General features: G+C 37.9%; 1 protein-coding gene, 1 non-coding gene and 1 pseudogene across 4 annotated transcripts; 2 read left to right on the top strand and 1 right to left on the bottom strand.

The window, feature by feature from the left end:
- Positions 1 to 3,153: 3,153 nt before the first annotated feature.
- LOC114752094 (probable CCR4-associated factor 1 homolog 7) lies at positions 3,154 to 4,659 on the bottom strand. 3 transcript variants are annotated; one of them, XM_028940815.1, is made up of 3 exons: positions 4,588 to 4,606; positions 4,411 to 4,471; positions 3,154 to 4,253 (listed from the first exon to the last, which is right to left on the bottom strand). In XM_028940815.1, the coding sequence occupies exon 3, from the start codon at positions 4,199 to 4,201 to the stop codon at positions 3,380 to 3,382; it is 822 nt and encodes a 273-aa protein (XP_028796648.1). In that variant the 5' UTR covers positions 4,202 to 4,253; positions 4,411 to 4,471; positions 4,588 to 4,606; the 3' UTR covers positions 3,154 to 3,379. The 3 variants fall into 3 exon arrangements, with proteins under 3 accessions (XP_028796648.1, XP_028796649.1, XP_028796647.1); XM_028940816.1 differs by lacking the exon at positions 4,411 to 4,471 and having other exon boundaries at positions 4,588 to 4,659; XM_028940814.1 differs by having other exon boundaries at positions 4,411 to 4,657.
- A 2,499-nt stretch (positions 4,660 to 7,158) lies between these two features.
- Positions 7,159 to 7,232, top strand: TRNAA-AGC (transfer RNA alanine (anticodon AGC)). Its single transcript has one exon. It is a non-coding gene; the product is annotated as a tRNA-Ala (tRNA).
- Positions 7,233 to 11,345: 4,113 nt separating this feature from the next.
- Positions 11,346 to 13,429, top strand: LOC114752095 (U-box domain-containing protein 7-like; annotated as a pseudogene).
- Positions 13,430 to 14,367: the final 938 nt, after the last annotated feature.

The raw sequence follows: 14,367 nt of genomic DNA, 5'->3' as shown, positions 1-14,367 counted from the left end.
CAAGCATGACATCATCTGTGAACACTTCCAATATCCCAAGATAAGGCAGAACCCTAGATTTTCAGAACTCGCTTGCCGCTTTTAAATTTTTCTCGGAATGAATTACAAGACTACTCAGCGGGATTCGTAAGCTATCAGTCATAAAACTAACGAGTGTTGGCGAGTAATGTGTAATAAAGTGCAAGAATTACCGGTAAGAACCGGATCTGGGCACCAAAGCCCCAGAAATTCGCGGGAAACCCAAGCTGGAGGGGGCAAACTAGCAAGAAAGGAAAGGCGGTCGAAGAGAAACGGATGCAAAACGGACCGCACTGACCAGGATTAATTCCTGTGGCCAGAGAAATTAAAGAAAATGTATTATATATATACACACACAATATATATTTAATTTGTTTATAAGTATATGATCCTAATCTATTTTATTTTTTTTAAAAAAATAAGATAGCTCTTATAGTAGATCTTAAATGTTTAGTTAATACATATGATTAATAAGGATGTTTTAGGGAATATAATACCTATTTATTACAAATAAATAATTTAATTAATTTTCTTAACATAGTCAAATTATTCAACTAACTCTTATATTTAAGATTTAAGGTACTATTTTGTTTTGCCAACTAAGAAAATGTATTTTATATATATACACACACACAACAACAAAAAATTACGTAAATCATATGTATGTATCATGCTTACATATGTGTTTATATTTATAAGAATGTTTGAAAATATTTTTAAGGAAATGTTTTATTTTTTATATAATAAAATATTTCAAACTATAACATTTAGACTGTATTTTTATATCATATAATGCGAAAATGCTAATTTGCAGTGACATGTGCCCTGTGACAACTTGTACATGTTCTTTTCTTTTCTTTTTTTTTTTAAAAAACAAACAAGCAATTAATAGCAAAGAATAAACCGACTAAACGTAGTTTTTCATTTGGCATCTTTAACTTTGTGAGTTCGTGCTCATTTTGTGCAATGAAAACTTGGTAGCCATTAAGTTTGGCGTCACTAACATTAATGTATTAACATTACAATAGACCACGTGAATTTCAGCTAATCACGTGAAGTTAGAGCAGGGAAAAGATGCATTGAAAGAATTATACATTTGCGCCCGTGCACAAATCACAAGTTCGTATCTTTACTCTTCTCCTTACTCCTTTCTTCCCTGGTTGGCTCATCGTCACAAATACATTTGCAGCCTCTTTTATACCAAAGTTTATAACACAAACAAATAAACAGCTGCCAACACCTCACCTCCCTTTTTTTTTTTTTCCAAATGGCACCGATCAATTTACAAATATTCTCTTCACCCCTTTACATAAAATTGAAACGATATTAATATCATCTTTTTATGTGTGCTTCCCATCATCAACGGAATGATAACTAGTTAAAAGAGCTATTCTTCAATCATAACTACCTTGCAACTTACAATCCAACTTTAATTAATACAAGCAAGATCAGGCCAGTCCAATTCTTCGGAAACAAAAATGCTGCAATCGAGTTAATCAGATCACGCCAACACACCAGGATGCATCATAAATTGTCAAGGTATCCTAACCATCAACGTGTCTGGAATCATGTTGGTCAAAATGTAACTGTGGGTAGCTGTCAACACGATTCTAAATACATTACCCGATATGCCACTCAGATTGGAGGGCTTCCTCTATTTTTTTCCCCCTAAGAGTGTTGATTGATTTCATGTTTTTTAAACCTCTTCAAACAAAAATCAAATGTTACAGTTCGCACTAATATCTTTTGGTTATAACATATTTAGCAAGAATGTTAATTTGTCCGCTATAACAACTGTTGATATTCTAGAAAATTTATTACGTTTTTCATTCTTGGGGCGAACCATGTTTAATCCATCAAACTCGTCATCGGCTTGATCCACACACATCAAGTCAGCCCCAAGCAAAGCTAAGCCATGGGCCAACATTTTGCCGCAAATTATCAAAATTGAAGTCACCCAGTCAAACCTTTTAACATGGTTAATTTTCACAAACATCTTCATTCTTGTCACCAAAATTATGACTTTTTAACCACCGAACCGTTTGGTTTAGTGGTATGGGTGGGTGTGTGCGTAGGGGTTCGATCCCCCCTCTCTTGTAACCGAAAAAAAAAAATTATGACTTTTTAAGGTATTATATTTACAGGATCGAGTCTTGATAACTTGAAAAAAGTTGTTGTCATATGTCTGCTGCCTTGTCAAACTCTGATTTTTCCCCTTCTTCCTCCACGTAACGGCAAACTGATTAGTGAACCAGGACTGTTTCTCTTTCTCCTCCCCCCACTGCACACGTAGATGAGTAAACCTGCAAAGTCTGCACAAACAATGGCATCTGTAACTCCCCCGCTTTGAGGGTCATTTATGAACCCTTACCCTTCTCCAGCGCTTTCAAGTGGTTGTTAAATGTTAATACTGCTGACCACTTGAGGATTACGACTGCCCAGTTGCATTTTGTAGTATTACATTTTGGCTGAGCTATTGAAATGACACGACCTAGCAGATGTGGCGGCGGCAGCATCTAGAGCATCAATTCGTTCAAGATACATTCACTTTACCATCCACTTCAGGCACTGATCCAACTCTTCACACCACTGGGTCAATACGATAACCTTTATCTTCATATAGATATATCAAAAAAAATTGCTTTATGCAGGTTAGTTTGTCATTTATAGCTAGCACAGTCGCGGAGTTACAAGAACTACAAAATGAAAGGGATTAGAGACAACCATACCAGTGCAGTCATCCCTCGAACCTTGGATGATCTCAACTAGCCTCGTACATGAGATTTAAACTGCAAAGCAGAAACATCAGAAGGCGCAACGAATTGGCACAGAACAAAAGACTTCGAAGCCATCAACAGTTACTCGCGGCAATAATATGACACCGTTGTGGATCATAGAATGGGACCGAGGAACAAGCATCCTTCCCATTCAGGACAAAACTCTCTAACAATCAAACGACGATCGCCAGATGGCATCTACATTAAGGGCAAACACAATTCCGCTTCTAACCAGTAACAATTGATTGTTGATAATCCTTGAATGCGTATTGAGGGATCAATAGTCAGATTGTCCTAGCAATAAAGCTTCAGCCTCGAACAGACAGAACATATAGCATAATCAGAAGAAAGAAACAGCTGCAGACATAAGAAATTATTATTGAATTATTATTGAAACACTAACTGAAGTGATTTACAAAGAACTCGAGCTACAAAACCATCTAAGGTTTGAGTTACAAGATCAAGCAAAGATAAAAAGTTACAAGTAAACAACAACCCTTTGGCAGAAGTGTACACAAGTAAAAGAAAATGAGCTCACACTTAGACATACTCTACATGTATTCATTAATCATTGTCCCATACTTTCAATTAGTCTGTCCATTCTCGACGCCTAGACCATACAAAACACCAGCGTATTTCTCTGTAGATCCATTGAAGAATGCATCCCTCAACTTTCTAAACGTACACCATGTGAGCAAACTATCTGACCCTGCTTGATGGCATGCACCAATTCTCTCCACTTCCAACAACTCTGCAAGTTTGTTCAATCCCCCGTGGAGGCTGTTGCAGAACTTCATCAAATGTTTGATGTCATACACCATGGGAAAGTAAATATGGATCAACTCAAAGAATCCCGCCTGTGTATCCGGCAAGGCACGGCACGTCAATAGCTTAAGGAGATACCCAAAATCATACCCACTGTGGAATGTTACCCAATGAACAGAATCGTTCAACACTATCCCCGACGACATCAAAAGCTCACCGAACCGGTTCACATCAATGCCCCTCTCGCTGTTCTTCTTGAAATCAATCCCACACTGACGCAACAACTCAATTGAATCACTTGCATAAATGTCCTCACTGATGTTGAACTCGCGAAAGTTAAATTGCCAAATGCAAAATTTGTCAGTGCCGCAGGTTGGAAGATTCCCGTGCGCGTCCGAGAAAGTAAGACCCAATTGGATCAACTTCAACATATCAACGTTATCCTTCAAAGTTTGGTAGTTATATTCATTGATATTTTTGAAATTACCCACAGGGCGAAGAACCACTCCAGGGAACTCCGTGTCCATGGCGATGTAGTTGTATTCGTCCACGATTTCACGGATTAACGCAAACTCCCCTTCAAGATTGTCGTTCCAAACATCCCTGATTTGAATCGAATCGCTTTTCGATAAAATCGACATCTCTGACGCACAAATCCGAGCAACAGGATGAAAATTGCAATCAAACCCAGATCTGCAAAATAAAGCTTAAGCGTTCAGATCCCGAAGCTCAACCGCGTTCAAAGTGATAGCTTGGTTGCACTTTAAATAGTTTTAAAACAAAGTTCCGTCACAGCCAAAAAAAAAAAATTAAACAAGAAGAAAATCACAAGCATATAAAAGCTAAAGACCTGAAGTAGATTTGAGTAAGTAAAGCTCCAAATCAAAAAGGTTGTCAAGATTCGACTAGATCTGAAAGCCACCAGAGTACAAGAGACAACCAATCAACGAGGACTAACAGTTTGGAGTGAACCAAAATTCAAGTAGGAACCCTAAAACAAGGAGTAGTGAGGAGTGAGAATTCTAACCCTTTAGGAGGGAAACCGAGGCTAGCGATTTGCCGATCTCAAACTGAGAATCAAAAGTTTTTGATTTTGGTGTAGAGCGATTTGAGGGTCAACGAATGGATAGAGGCGAATGGAAAGAGATGGAAGCGCAGGTTGGAATGGGCTTTAATAAACAAGGGCGGCCACTCAGCCAATTCTGCTTCTCACGCGTTAGTTCTGGGGATGGCATATCCGACAATATAAAACGACTCGTTTCCTGACCATGCCACCGACCTTCTTTTTCTTTTTTTTCTCTTCCTTCGATTAAATACTCTTCCAATACTAAATATAAAATTTTTATATGTATATTATACTATATAAAGGTCTAATATTTAGAATTGAAAGAGTAAATTTTTTCTAATATTTGAAAAAAAATAAATCATGTTGATAATTAACATTACTGAGCATCTCAACTAAACATTTAGTTGCGTTAAACTATCTCATTTGGCTGCAAATCACAGGTGATGTCATAAGCATGTGTTAGGTCTCCCCTCGAATTTTCACAGAATATTCAAATCTGTTTGTTTATTGATTAGCCCAAAAAGGAACAAAACATGCTTATGTTTACTACAAAATGAGGCATTAATGTGAAAATAATCGGTGGTCAGCAATTCAGAGGCATTGTCGCCTAACCACATCTATAATACTACTTGAAAATTCTTAATAATGGCTCTTGAAGTAGGTTTCTAATAAATAAAAAGACCAGGTCACCATCCTTGGCTCAAGGTGTAGGGAATAATAGTGTGAAGCAATAATGCAATTGATCTTATCAATATCGATTTTACATATTACATAAAATTAAAACGAGAAACATTATTGTTTTACAATTCATTCGTGTGTGGTTATCAATTTGTTTCGTTTTAGAAATTACTTTCTTGTGTTTTTAACTTGTATTCTTTCGATTAAATTCTGAATTTCTATTTAATTTTTTCACACGGGTGTGAAAAATGAGTGTGTGGAATGTTATATTGTCGATATTATGAGAAAGTTGAGTTACAATATTTTATAAAGGAATATTGCTGAAAAGTCACTCATTACAAAATTTATTGTTAGAGACATATGAAACATGTTTAAGGACTCAGATGCATCAAACGGAAAATATTTACACACAAACATATAACGCGCATGTACAGGCATATGATGCATGCATCTGCCCAAGAACCTAAACTTGATAAATAAATTTTACATTGAAGAACCGAAGAGTTTTATAGCAACTTTTTCTATTCATAACTCGTAAATATTGTTTATTAAATATATTATATTATATATTGACGAGAGAAAATAGTAAAAAAAGACATTGAAAATAGAAAAACTGTAAATAGGGATTCATTATAATATTAGTATAAGTTTTGATGACAATAATTTTTATGGCTGGTCTCTGTATAAGAATATAAAATTAAAAAAAAAAAGAGAATGCAAAATAATGCAGGGAGAGGTGACTACAATCCACATCATTTTTGTCCACGTGGTCCAAAATGGTAGGCTATGTGCCAAGACAAATCCAGTATGAACGCGGATGCCATTCCAAACAATTGTCGTCACTATGCTATCTCTTTCCGTCTGGGAAAACCATAACTTCATCGTTTTATTGAGTTGCCCTCGCTAGCCACACAACGTTGGATAATGCTCCTACTTGCTCCATTACTCAACGAGGTTTTTTATTTTTCCAGCGAAGAAACAAAATTTTTTTTTTGGCAACTGGGTTGGCTTTAGAAATTTGCAATCAGAAAAAATGTACCGATTACGCTTGCAGAAATAAGGGGAAACAGAAAGAGTCGTCAATTATTTATTGTCCACACCAACGCAAATCATTAGTTAACTAAAAGTTTTAGTTTTTTATACTAAGTTTACGATATTTAATTAGAAAGTCATGGGCCATGGGCCATGGGCCATGGGAGAAATCAACTGGATCCAGTTAGACAAATGTACTCGAGAGAGCAGTGTCAAAGCCGAAGAGAAAGAGAATACAGAAGAACACGTTCTGGTACCAAATGATTCCCAAGTTTAGACGTCAATTTGTGTAATCTATACATGCTCTTTAGACCCGGTGGGGTGTGTGAGGTGAGGTGAGAGAGCGATAGTCATGTGGATGGAAAAATGAATGGTTTGTGGAGAAATGTAAGTGAAAATAAAAATATGGCCTTTGTATAATTTAATTTTCTGCAAGGAGTTGTGAAATGTTGGCTGTAAAGTTTTAGAGGCAATTTATAATGTGGTAACGGAATGAAGGGGAATATAATTACCAGGATAATGAAAGACTTTTCGCCTTTATTTTTGGGGGGTGCTTTATCTTTTGTCCCCTGTTTTCTGAGCACTGTGGGCAAAGAATAATATTTATGGCTCCCATTGTTTCGTCTTTATCGAAGAAGCAAGCAAATCCTGTTCTGCAGCGGAACACGTAATAGTGCCGTATCTTTCTGTTTATTTTCTTCAATAAAAAATAATAAGAAAAGAATTATCAAGAAACATTTCATCAGAGCGAATAGAATGGATGAAAGTCAGTGTTTTGTCTTTGGACAATCTCGCGGGTTTAGTGACCCGAGGCCACCGACCGCTTTCATAGCTCAGTTGGTTAGAGCACCCGTTTAGCAAGCGGGAGGTCTTGAGCTTGACTCTCAATGAAAGCATACTCAGTTTAATAAATTTGCTTCATCATTCAAAGCTGATGAAAACCAATTCATTCTCTGTTTCTTGGTTTTGCCTAATCTTTTTTTAGTTACAACCAGCTATGCTGGATGGACGGAAGTAGGGGACTGGCAGATTTTATGATGATAAGATTGCGAGCTGCCCTCAGAAGATGCTATTTTGCCCGGAGAATAGTGACATCCTGACTCCTTATGCTTAGTCAATCGCCAGTTTGGTAAATTCTCGTTTCTGGTTCGCTAACAGGGGATACAAACGGTTCCTGGGACTCCATTAAAGCCAATTTGAACTAAACAGAACAAAGGCACTCCGAAAAGACTTACTTCCAATGTCCTAACGTCCCTTCACCTTTAGAGGAGGGAGCTGGGATCCAAAAGTGAGAGGGATAGTATCTTGGCTTAGAAAAGAGGTCAGAGACGTTGATATAGCTGAGATTGCAAGCAAACAGACAGTTATCATCAGAGCTCCAGCAAACCAGAGAGTATCATAGGAACATGTTTCTAATTCTTTACAACAAGTGGTAGGTTTATTGGTCAGCGAACTCGTACTTACGCAGCGATTACAAGGAGAAAATGAAAGGGAAAGAAAACGCATATTTACGTTTGGGTGGGGGCCCACACGATGATCAAAGAGGGTGTGAGTTGAGTGGAAGAGGTGGACCGTAAAATCAGGGCCCTAACTGTATGCGACTTTTTCGTGAAAAAAGAGGAGTCACTTGATGACGTCTTACAGATCTTTCGTTAAAGTTGAATTGAAAGCCCAGTACATGTACCTTTGATCCTCTTTCTTGCTGGTGTGGTGTGACAAAGATGCCGTTTATGATCAAAAAAGACAAGTTTGCCTGGCGTAATTGGCTTGGCAAGCTGCAGCTTGCCAATGACTAGTTTTACCATTTTCTACCGCACATGAACCATCATCCAGTTCCATTTTAAGCTGAAAGTATAGAGCTGTCAAATTCCAAGTCCTTCAAGGCTAGACTGTTTGGGTTAATTTAAAGCTGTTCTTGCTCCTAGATCACTTCTTTTTGTGGGCATCTCTTGGGTGATACAAGACATATCAAGTCTCAAGACTGCTAAGTCCAGTCCAGAGGGTCCAGCCCGACTTTTTCTTTTTGTTTTTTTGTCAATCTGATCAAATCATCAAGCATAACCAGACGGTTGGGAGACATGACCAGAATCATGTATGTGAAAATCCCATGTACCTAAAGTGAATCATCAGCATTGTTGAAGGGAAGAAGCGGGTAAAACTTGCCGAGGATAAGGATATACATATATACACATATATATGACCTTAGGTTCACGTGAACCAGTGGGCACCACCCATTCTCGCCCAATATCATCAGCAGTGTATTGAAACTTCTGTGATCGACTCATCAATCAGCCTTGATGACGAGTTTGAACTGTGACCGTCTCATCAATCAGTACTGAAACGCTTACCACCACCGTCTATTCTTCACCACTTCGTTCCTCATCCCATCCCAGCCCTCTTCTCCTTTATTCTCTGCTGAATTCTGATACATAAGTCTTCGGCTTTCCTTCGACTCCGTCATTGGAAGCAAATCTTCTCTTTTTGTAAGTTCTTATTGATCACGCTGAGGTTTTGATAACATCTCAAAAGCCAACCTAAACTTCACATACAATGCGACTGATGAGGTGGGCACCTCAGGTCCTTATTAAGGAGCTAAACTTTTTCCCCGTGTATAAAAAGAACCATTTTTATGCTCGCCCGTGATGATTTGAGCTTGGAGACAACCTTGCTTTCTTACTGTTGATTAATTAGTTTGAAGTTTACATGTATTGATTGTGTTGTAATTATATAAAACATACGCAAGCTTTTTAAGTTGCGTCTGCAATAATCGCGCAATAAGGACGACGGTGTGAGGAGATGATGAAACCAAGAAATTAAGGCACGACCACATTTTCCATAGTGACCCAAATTTAATTTGTGATCATTTTGAGACTCCCTTCCTTTAATCATTAGGTGGCGGGGGCATATGGTTGAAAAAGAGATATCCATAAAAAGTGTACAGGGCATCATATAAGGGAGTCACGGGGGACATACGCCAATCAATACCTAGTCACTTATACATGGCCAGAAGGAATTGGCAACAAGAAACTAACCATCTATGCCACCAAATAGATAATGAGACCAAATTACGTCCGGAAACCTTTTATCATGTTAATTAATAACGCCAGGGAATATGATCATTATTAAATCTATACATATATTACGGTCCTTTTTTTCTGAGGGGAAAAAATAATACCTGTCTAGTGTGAATATGATTAATTCTTTGCTATCACATATTCTTATAGTCCCTCGTAGCGAATTTATGTAACTAGACGTTGGATAAATTAGTTAATTATAATAAATATGATAGTCTATTAAAATTATAATACTCGTACTATATTATATATTAGTTTGTAAATTAAATAAATTAATCTGACAAAAATAATAAATATGAAAACTAAAATATAATGTTTAGAATCAAATTTCACACTTCAGTTAATTCTTCTAATGACCGAATTAGTAGCATACTTGTCATACTATTCTCCAGTTAACAACTTTTTAGCTTAGGTGTGTTATGGCTCAGTAAATCAAGGAAAAAAACATTGAGATAAATTATTGAACCTTAAATGATAAATATGTCTAGTTAAAGACAAAAGAGGAATAATTAGAATTTCCATAATAAAAAGAAAACCAGATGCTCAAAATGCTCCCATATTGCCTGGCATGTTGTGAATCATCTACATAGAATCTAATTTTTTTAGGTGAAACAAGGGTATTTTCAAGTTATACTAAACTTGAAACTAAATTTTTCAGGTCTGGAATGGTTAAGGATAACTCTCCTAATAAATATATTTTTCAGAATTTGAACTTATATTCTTTTTTTTATAGATGAGGCTGTTATCACCTTAATCAACAGGTCGGTTTACATTAAATCTAATTTGATAGAACATGAAAATGCACTACGCTGTTATTTGACACTAATTCAACTCAATTCTACCAATTTCTTTCAAACAAAATTAGTAGAATTAGATAATATTATTGATGAATTCCCCTTAGCCAATTCTCCTTGGGTCCCCATCCTACCGAACTAATTAAGTCAGGTGGCATGCTGCATGCACATGCCTTGACACATTCTCTTTTGGACTCGGAGGTCTCACCCAGCCCACCTACTGTGTACTCGCACCTCTATCATCACAATACAACCTCCAATCAAGTTCATTAGATTCCATAACATTCCGGGACCCACACTAGTAATAGCCCCCCCGAAACTTCCTCCTTCGGCAATTTAGTTGGGGCGCACTGTCACCATTTGTGTTATTATACGCACCCGATTTCCTCTCCTCACACAAAATAATCCACTGCTCATTCCCCAAAAATCAAAGGTGTGCAAGAGTTGCACCGACGTGGCTTCTTTTCTAAGCTACACAACTTCTACCTGCACTCCTGCTCTGTTTGTTTACCTCGTTATCACTAGTAGTATTTTGATGGGAGATTTAATACAAAAAAATAACTGTAAATCTTAAAAAAAAAAAAAAAAAAAAAACACGATGGGAAAAGCTATGAACAAGCATGGCCTTTATCTTATCAATATTTAGTACTGCCTCGTATTTTAATTATAAGACCCAATTAATTAATTTAGAGAATTAAAGAACTTAATTAAGTTAGTTATTTATAATGAATAGGTGTTATTTTTTAAAAATATTCTTATTAATTAAGTTTGTTATCTAGAACTACTATTGTTAGAAGAATTATTTTTTAAAAAATATAAATATGAGAGATAAAGTGAATTATAATCTTATATTAAATCAAAATAAAAACTAAACAAAATTTTATATTAAGAACATGAGCCAGTAATACTTTTAGTAAATTTACATAAATGAAAACAAGATGTTTATTTTCTTTTGAAAAATGACCGTGCTACATTAAAAAAACGCAACCACACAAGGCTGTATACGGAGTAGAGTGCAATCAAAATGCATCCCATTCAGTTTACAGATTTGCGTGCGATTATAAATATGGCAAAATAGCCGAGAAACATAGAAACGTGGACTCCGCTGCCCTCTCCGTACTGAGCACTGTGTGAAAAAAAAAGCGAGAATAATTAATAGAATGGCAATGTAGGCTGCCGGTGGGCCGGAAAATGGCAAAGTATCACCGGACCAACGTCGGATCTCTGGTTCTCGACCGTCACGATCCTACCAGGAATGCAACAGTCGGCTCTCACTGCCGCATATGGAATGCCTTGTCTGCTTCAACAATACGCCGCATCATTTTTGACGCTGTCAGCTGCGGTGGTGGCTCTCGGCATCACCGCCACCACCGTAATGACTTTGCCTCCACTCCGTCACCGGTTTCATCAGACTCCGGGAACTCTAAGGACAAGTCGCAGGAGCAGAAACAGAGTGCCTCCAAGTCTCAGCCGAAACCAAATGCGAAGTCGGAGAAATTATCAGATCTTCTGAATATAGCGGAGTCTGAAATTGACGCCGAAACGAAGAAGAAAGAAGAGGCATTGCAGGAGCTGAAGAGAATTGTGAAGGAGTTACAGGTTGAAGATTTGACAAAGCGGCAAATGGCTGCGGCTCGCGTGAGATTGCTCGCAAAGGAAGACTTGGAAGTTAGAGGAACACTTGCAATGCTTGGAGCGATTCCTCCCCTGGTCGGAATGCTTGATTTGGAGGACGTCAATTCTCAGATCTCTTCGCTCTATGCGTTACTCAATCTTGGAATCGGCAACGACGCGTGAGTTTCCGCTTCTAACTTTCTTCATCCATTATGTTTTCATTTGGTTGTTTGGTTAGTGCCATTTTGTCCTCTTTGTTTATTTAGGAATCATGTTAATATCTTCTTTCTCTTTCATGACGCACTCCTTTGATGATTGCCCTGCTTCTTCTCGAATGAACAGTGTTCACTTATCATGATTTTCAGCGTTGATTAAATTCTTCTGTGACTAATTTGTCTGTCATGTCTGTTTCGTTCATTAGTTTTTTCTCCATCCCTCCCTCGTGACTTCATTGATCACTCTGGTTTCCCTCATTTATTTTTGTTCTGCTATTTTAGTTTTATTCCAATAATTTTTTTATTAAGTACATTTTTGCTTAGCATTTTAATTTTCTGCTGTGTCTCCCTCGCCCTGCTTTGCTTGCATCAAATTTTGCCGTTTAATTTCAGGTGTTCACTTTTTACATCATACATATATAGATTTGATCCTTCCTCTATCCTTTCTCAGAAATAAAGCAGCCATTGTCAAAATTGGTGCTGTTCACAAAATGCTAAAGCTCATTGAATCACCAACCGATCCAGATTCGTCCGTCTCTGAAGCAGTTGTTGCAAATTTCCTTGGCTTGAGTGCTTGGATTCGAATAAACCAATAATTGGATCGTCGGGTGCGATTCCTTTCCTCTTTAGAACCCTGGAAAATTCACATAAAAAAACTAGCCCCCAGGCTAAGCAAGATGCTCTCCGAGCACTTTACAATCTATCAATCTTCCCAGCCAACATCTCATTCATATTGGAAACAGATTTGGTTCCATTTCTGATAAACGCAATAGGAGACATGGAAGTAAGTGAAAGAATTCTGTCAATCCTAAGCAATTTGGTATCAACCCCTGAGGGCCGAAAAACTATCAGTGCCGTGCGCGATGCATTCTCCATCCGGTTGATGTATTGAATTGGACAGATTCACCTGGATGCCAGGAAAAAGCATCTTATATTTTGATGATTATGGCACACAAAGCCTATGGTGACAGGCAGGCCATGATTGAGGCGGGTATTGCTTCGTCACTGCTTGAGTTGATGCTCTGGGTACTGCGTTGGCACAGAAAAGGCCTCGAGAATATTGGAATGCTTGAGGATAGACAAAGGGAAGCAGGTATCTAGGAGTTCTGGCGGAAACTTCAGTTCAACTGTATCTGCTCCCATATGCGGCCTCTTCGTCATCTTGTACGGAGCCAGATGGAAGTGGAAAGGAGTGTTTGGAAGAGGAGGAAGTATGATGAGTGACGAGAAGAAGGCAGTGAAGCAATTAGTCCAGCAGAGCTTGCAAAGCAACATGAGGAAAATTGTGAAAAGGGCCAACTTGCCTCAAGATTTCGTTCCATCCGAGCATTTTAAGGCACTCACTTCGGGATCGACTTCGAAAAGCCTGCCGTTTTTAAGTAACGGCCGCTGCTGAAGGCGAAGCCGAGATTGAAGAGAACGAATCACGGAGTCAGTCTTCCCATCATAATCTTATTGAATTTTTGGTTTGTTGCTTTTTGGTAGCGCTGATAATATAGCCATCGCATGCCAAAATAGTGGTACATGATTTCTAATATATATTTTTAGTATTAGGTTTCTCTTCTGGTTGCATGATTGCATCACCCCGGTTGCTTGTTTGAGAAATCCTTCGAATTCGCCTTCCAAACCATAAAGAGGGATAATTACCTGGAATGAATGACATTCAAGGAGAAGGAGTGGTATGACATGCAATATTGGAAATTCTGAGGGTTTCTTCGGTCACTCTCTCATCCCTGCATTCAAGGAGTCACTTTCAAAACATTAGTACACTTTTGTCTCTTTGTTGGCCATATTAGTTTTAATATTTCTAACTAGACAGAGTGCCTGTGCATATATTGCAGAGAGGTGAGGCGAGCCGCCTTCATGGCCAGTGATAAAATGTTTTTCTTAAAAGTTTAATTGCATATGTTGATAATGTTGGAAAGGGTGCCGGTCATTTTCATCTTCCATGAACATTGACTATTCACTGCAATTTTTTTTCCTTTTTGAGAATCTTTTGCTGGTGCTCTGGGTCAATTCCATGTGTTAATTTTCTGACGGAATCTTCAGAATAGCCAAGTTAAATGTATTTTATTAGTCATTAGCTGCGAACACTGGGATTCTGAGCTGTTAAATTTATTTTTTTCAACGACGTCTTAGTTTACCCTCTGTATTTGTTTATGCCATGACCTAGTGTGTACTGAACTGGACTATTTCTTATAATCAGACACAGAGGAATGGTGGATGAAAGTGGTGGATGAGAGAGCGTGCTGCTGGGAGAGCTGGCTGTCCTCGCAATAAAATGCAATGCATTTTGTCCCCACTATGTACATGTTTACGTATATGATGCTTGTG

The sequence above is a fragment of the Neltuma alba genome, unplaced genomic scaffold (assembly GCF_004799145.2).
Source record: "Neltuma alba isolate B1F8T4 unplaced genomic scaffold, ASM479914v2 tig00007224_pilon, whole genome shotgun sequence".
NCBI lineage: Eukaryota > Viridiplantae > Streptophyta > Magnoliopsida > Fabales > Fabaceae > Neltuma > Neltuma alba.
Note: the sequence above shows the minus strand (reverse complement) of the source record. Positions and strands in the feature narration are given on the sequence as shown.

Bases quoted from the DNA above. Each gene is read 5' to 3' on its own strand.
- LOC114752094 (XM_028940816.1), bottom strand. From the start codon at position 4,201: ATGTCGATTTTATCGAAAAGCGATTCGATTCAAATCAGGGATGTTTGG.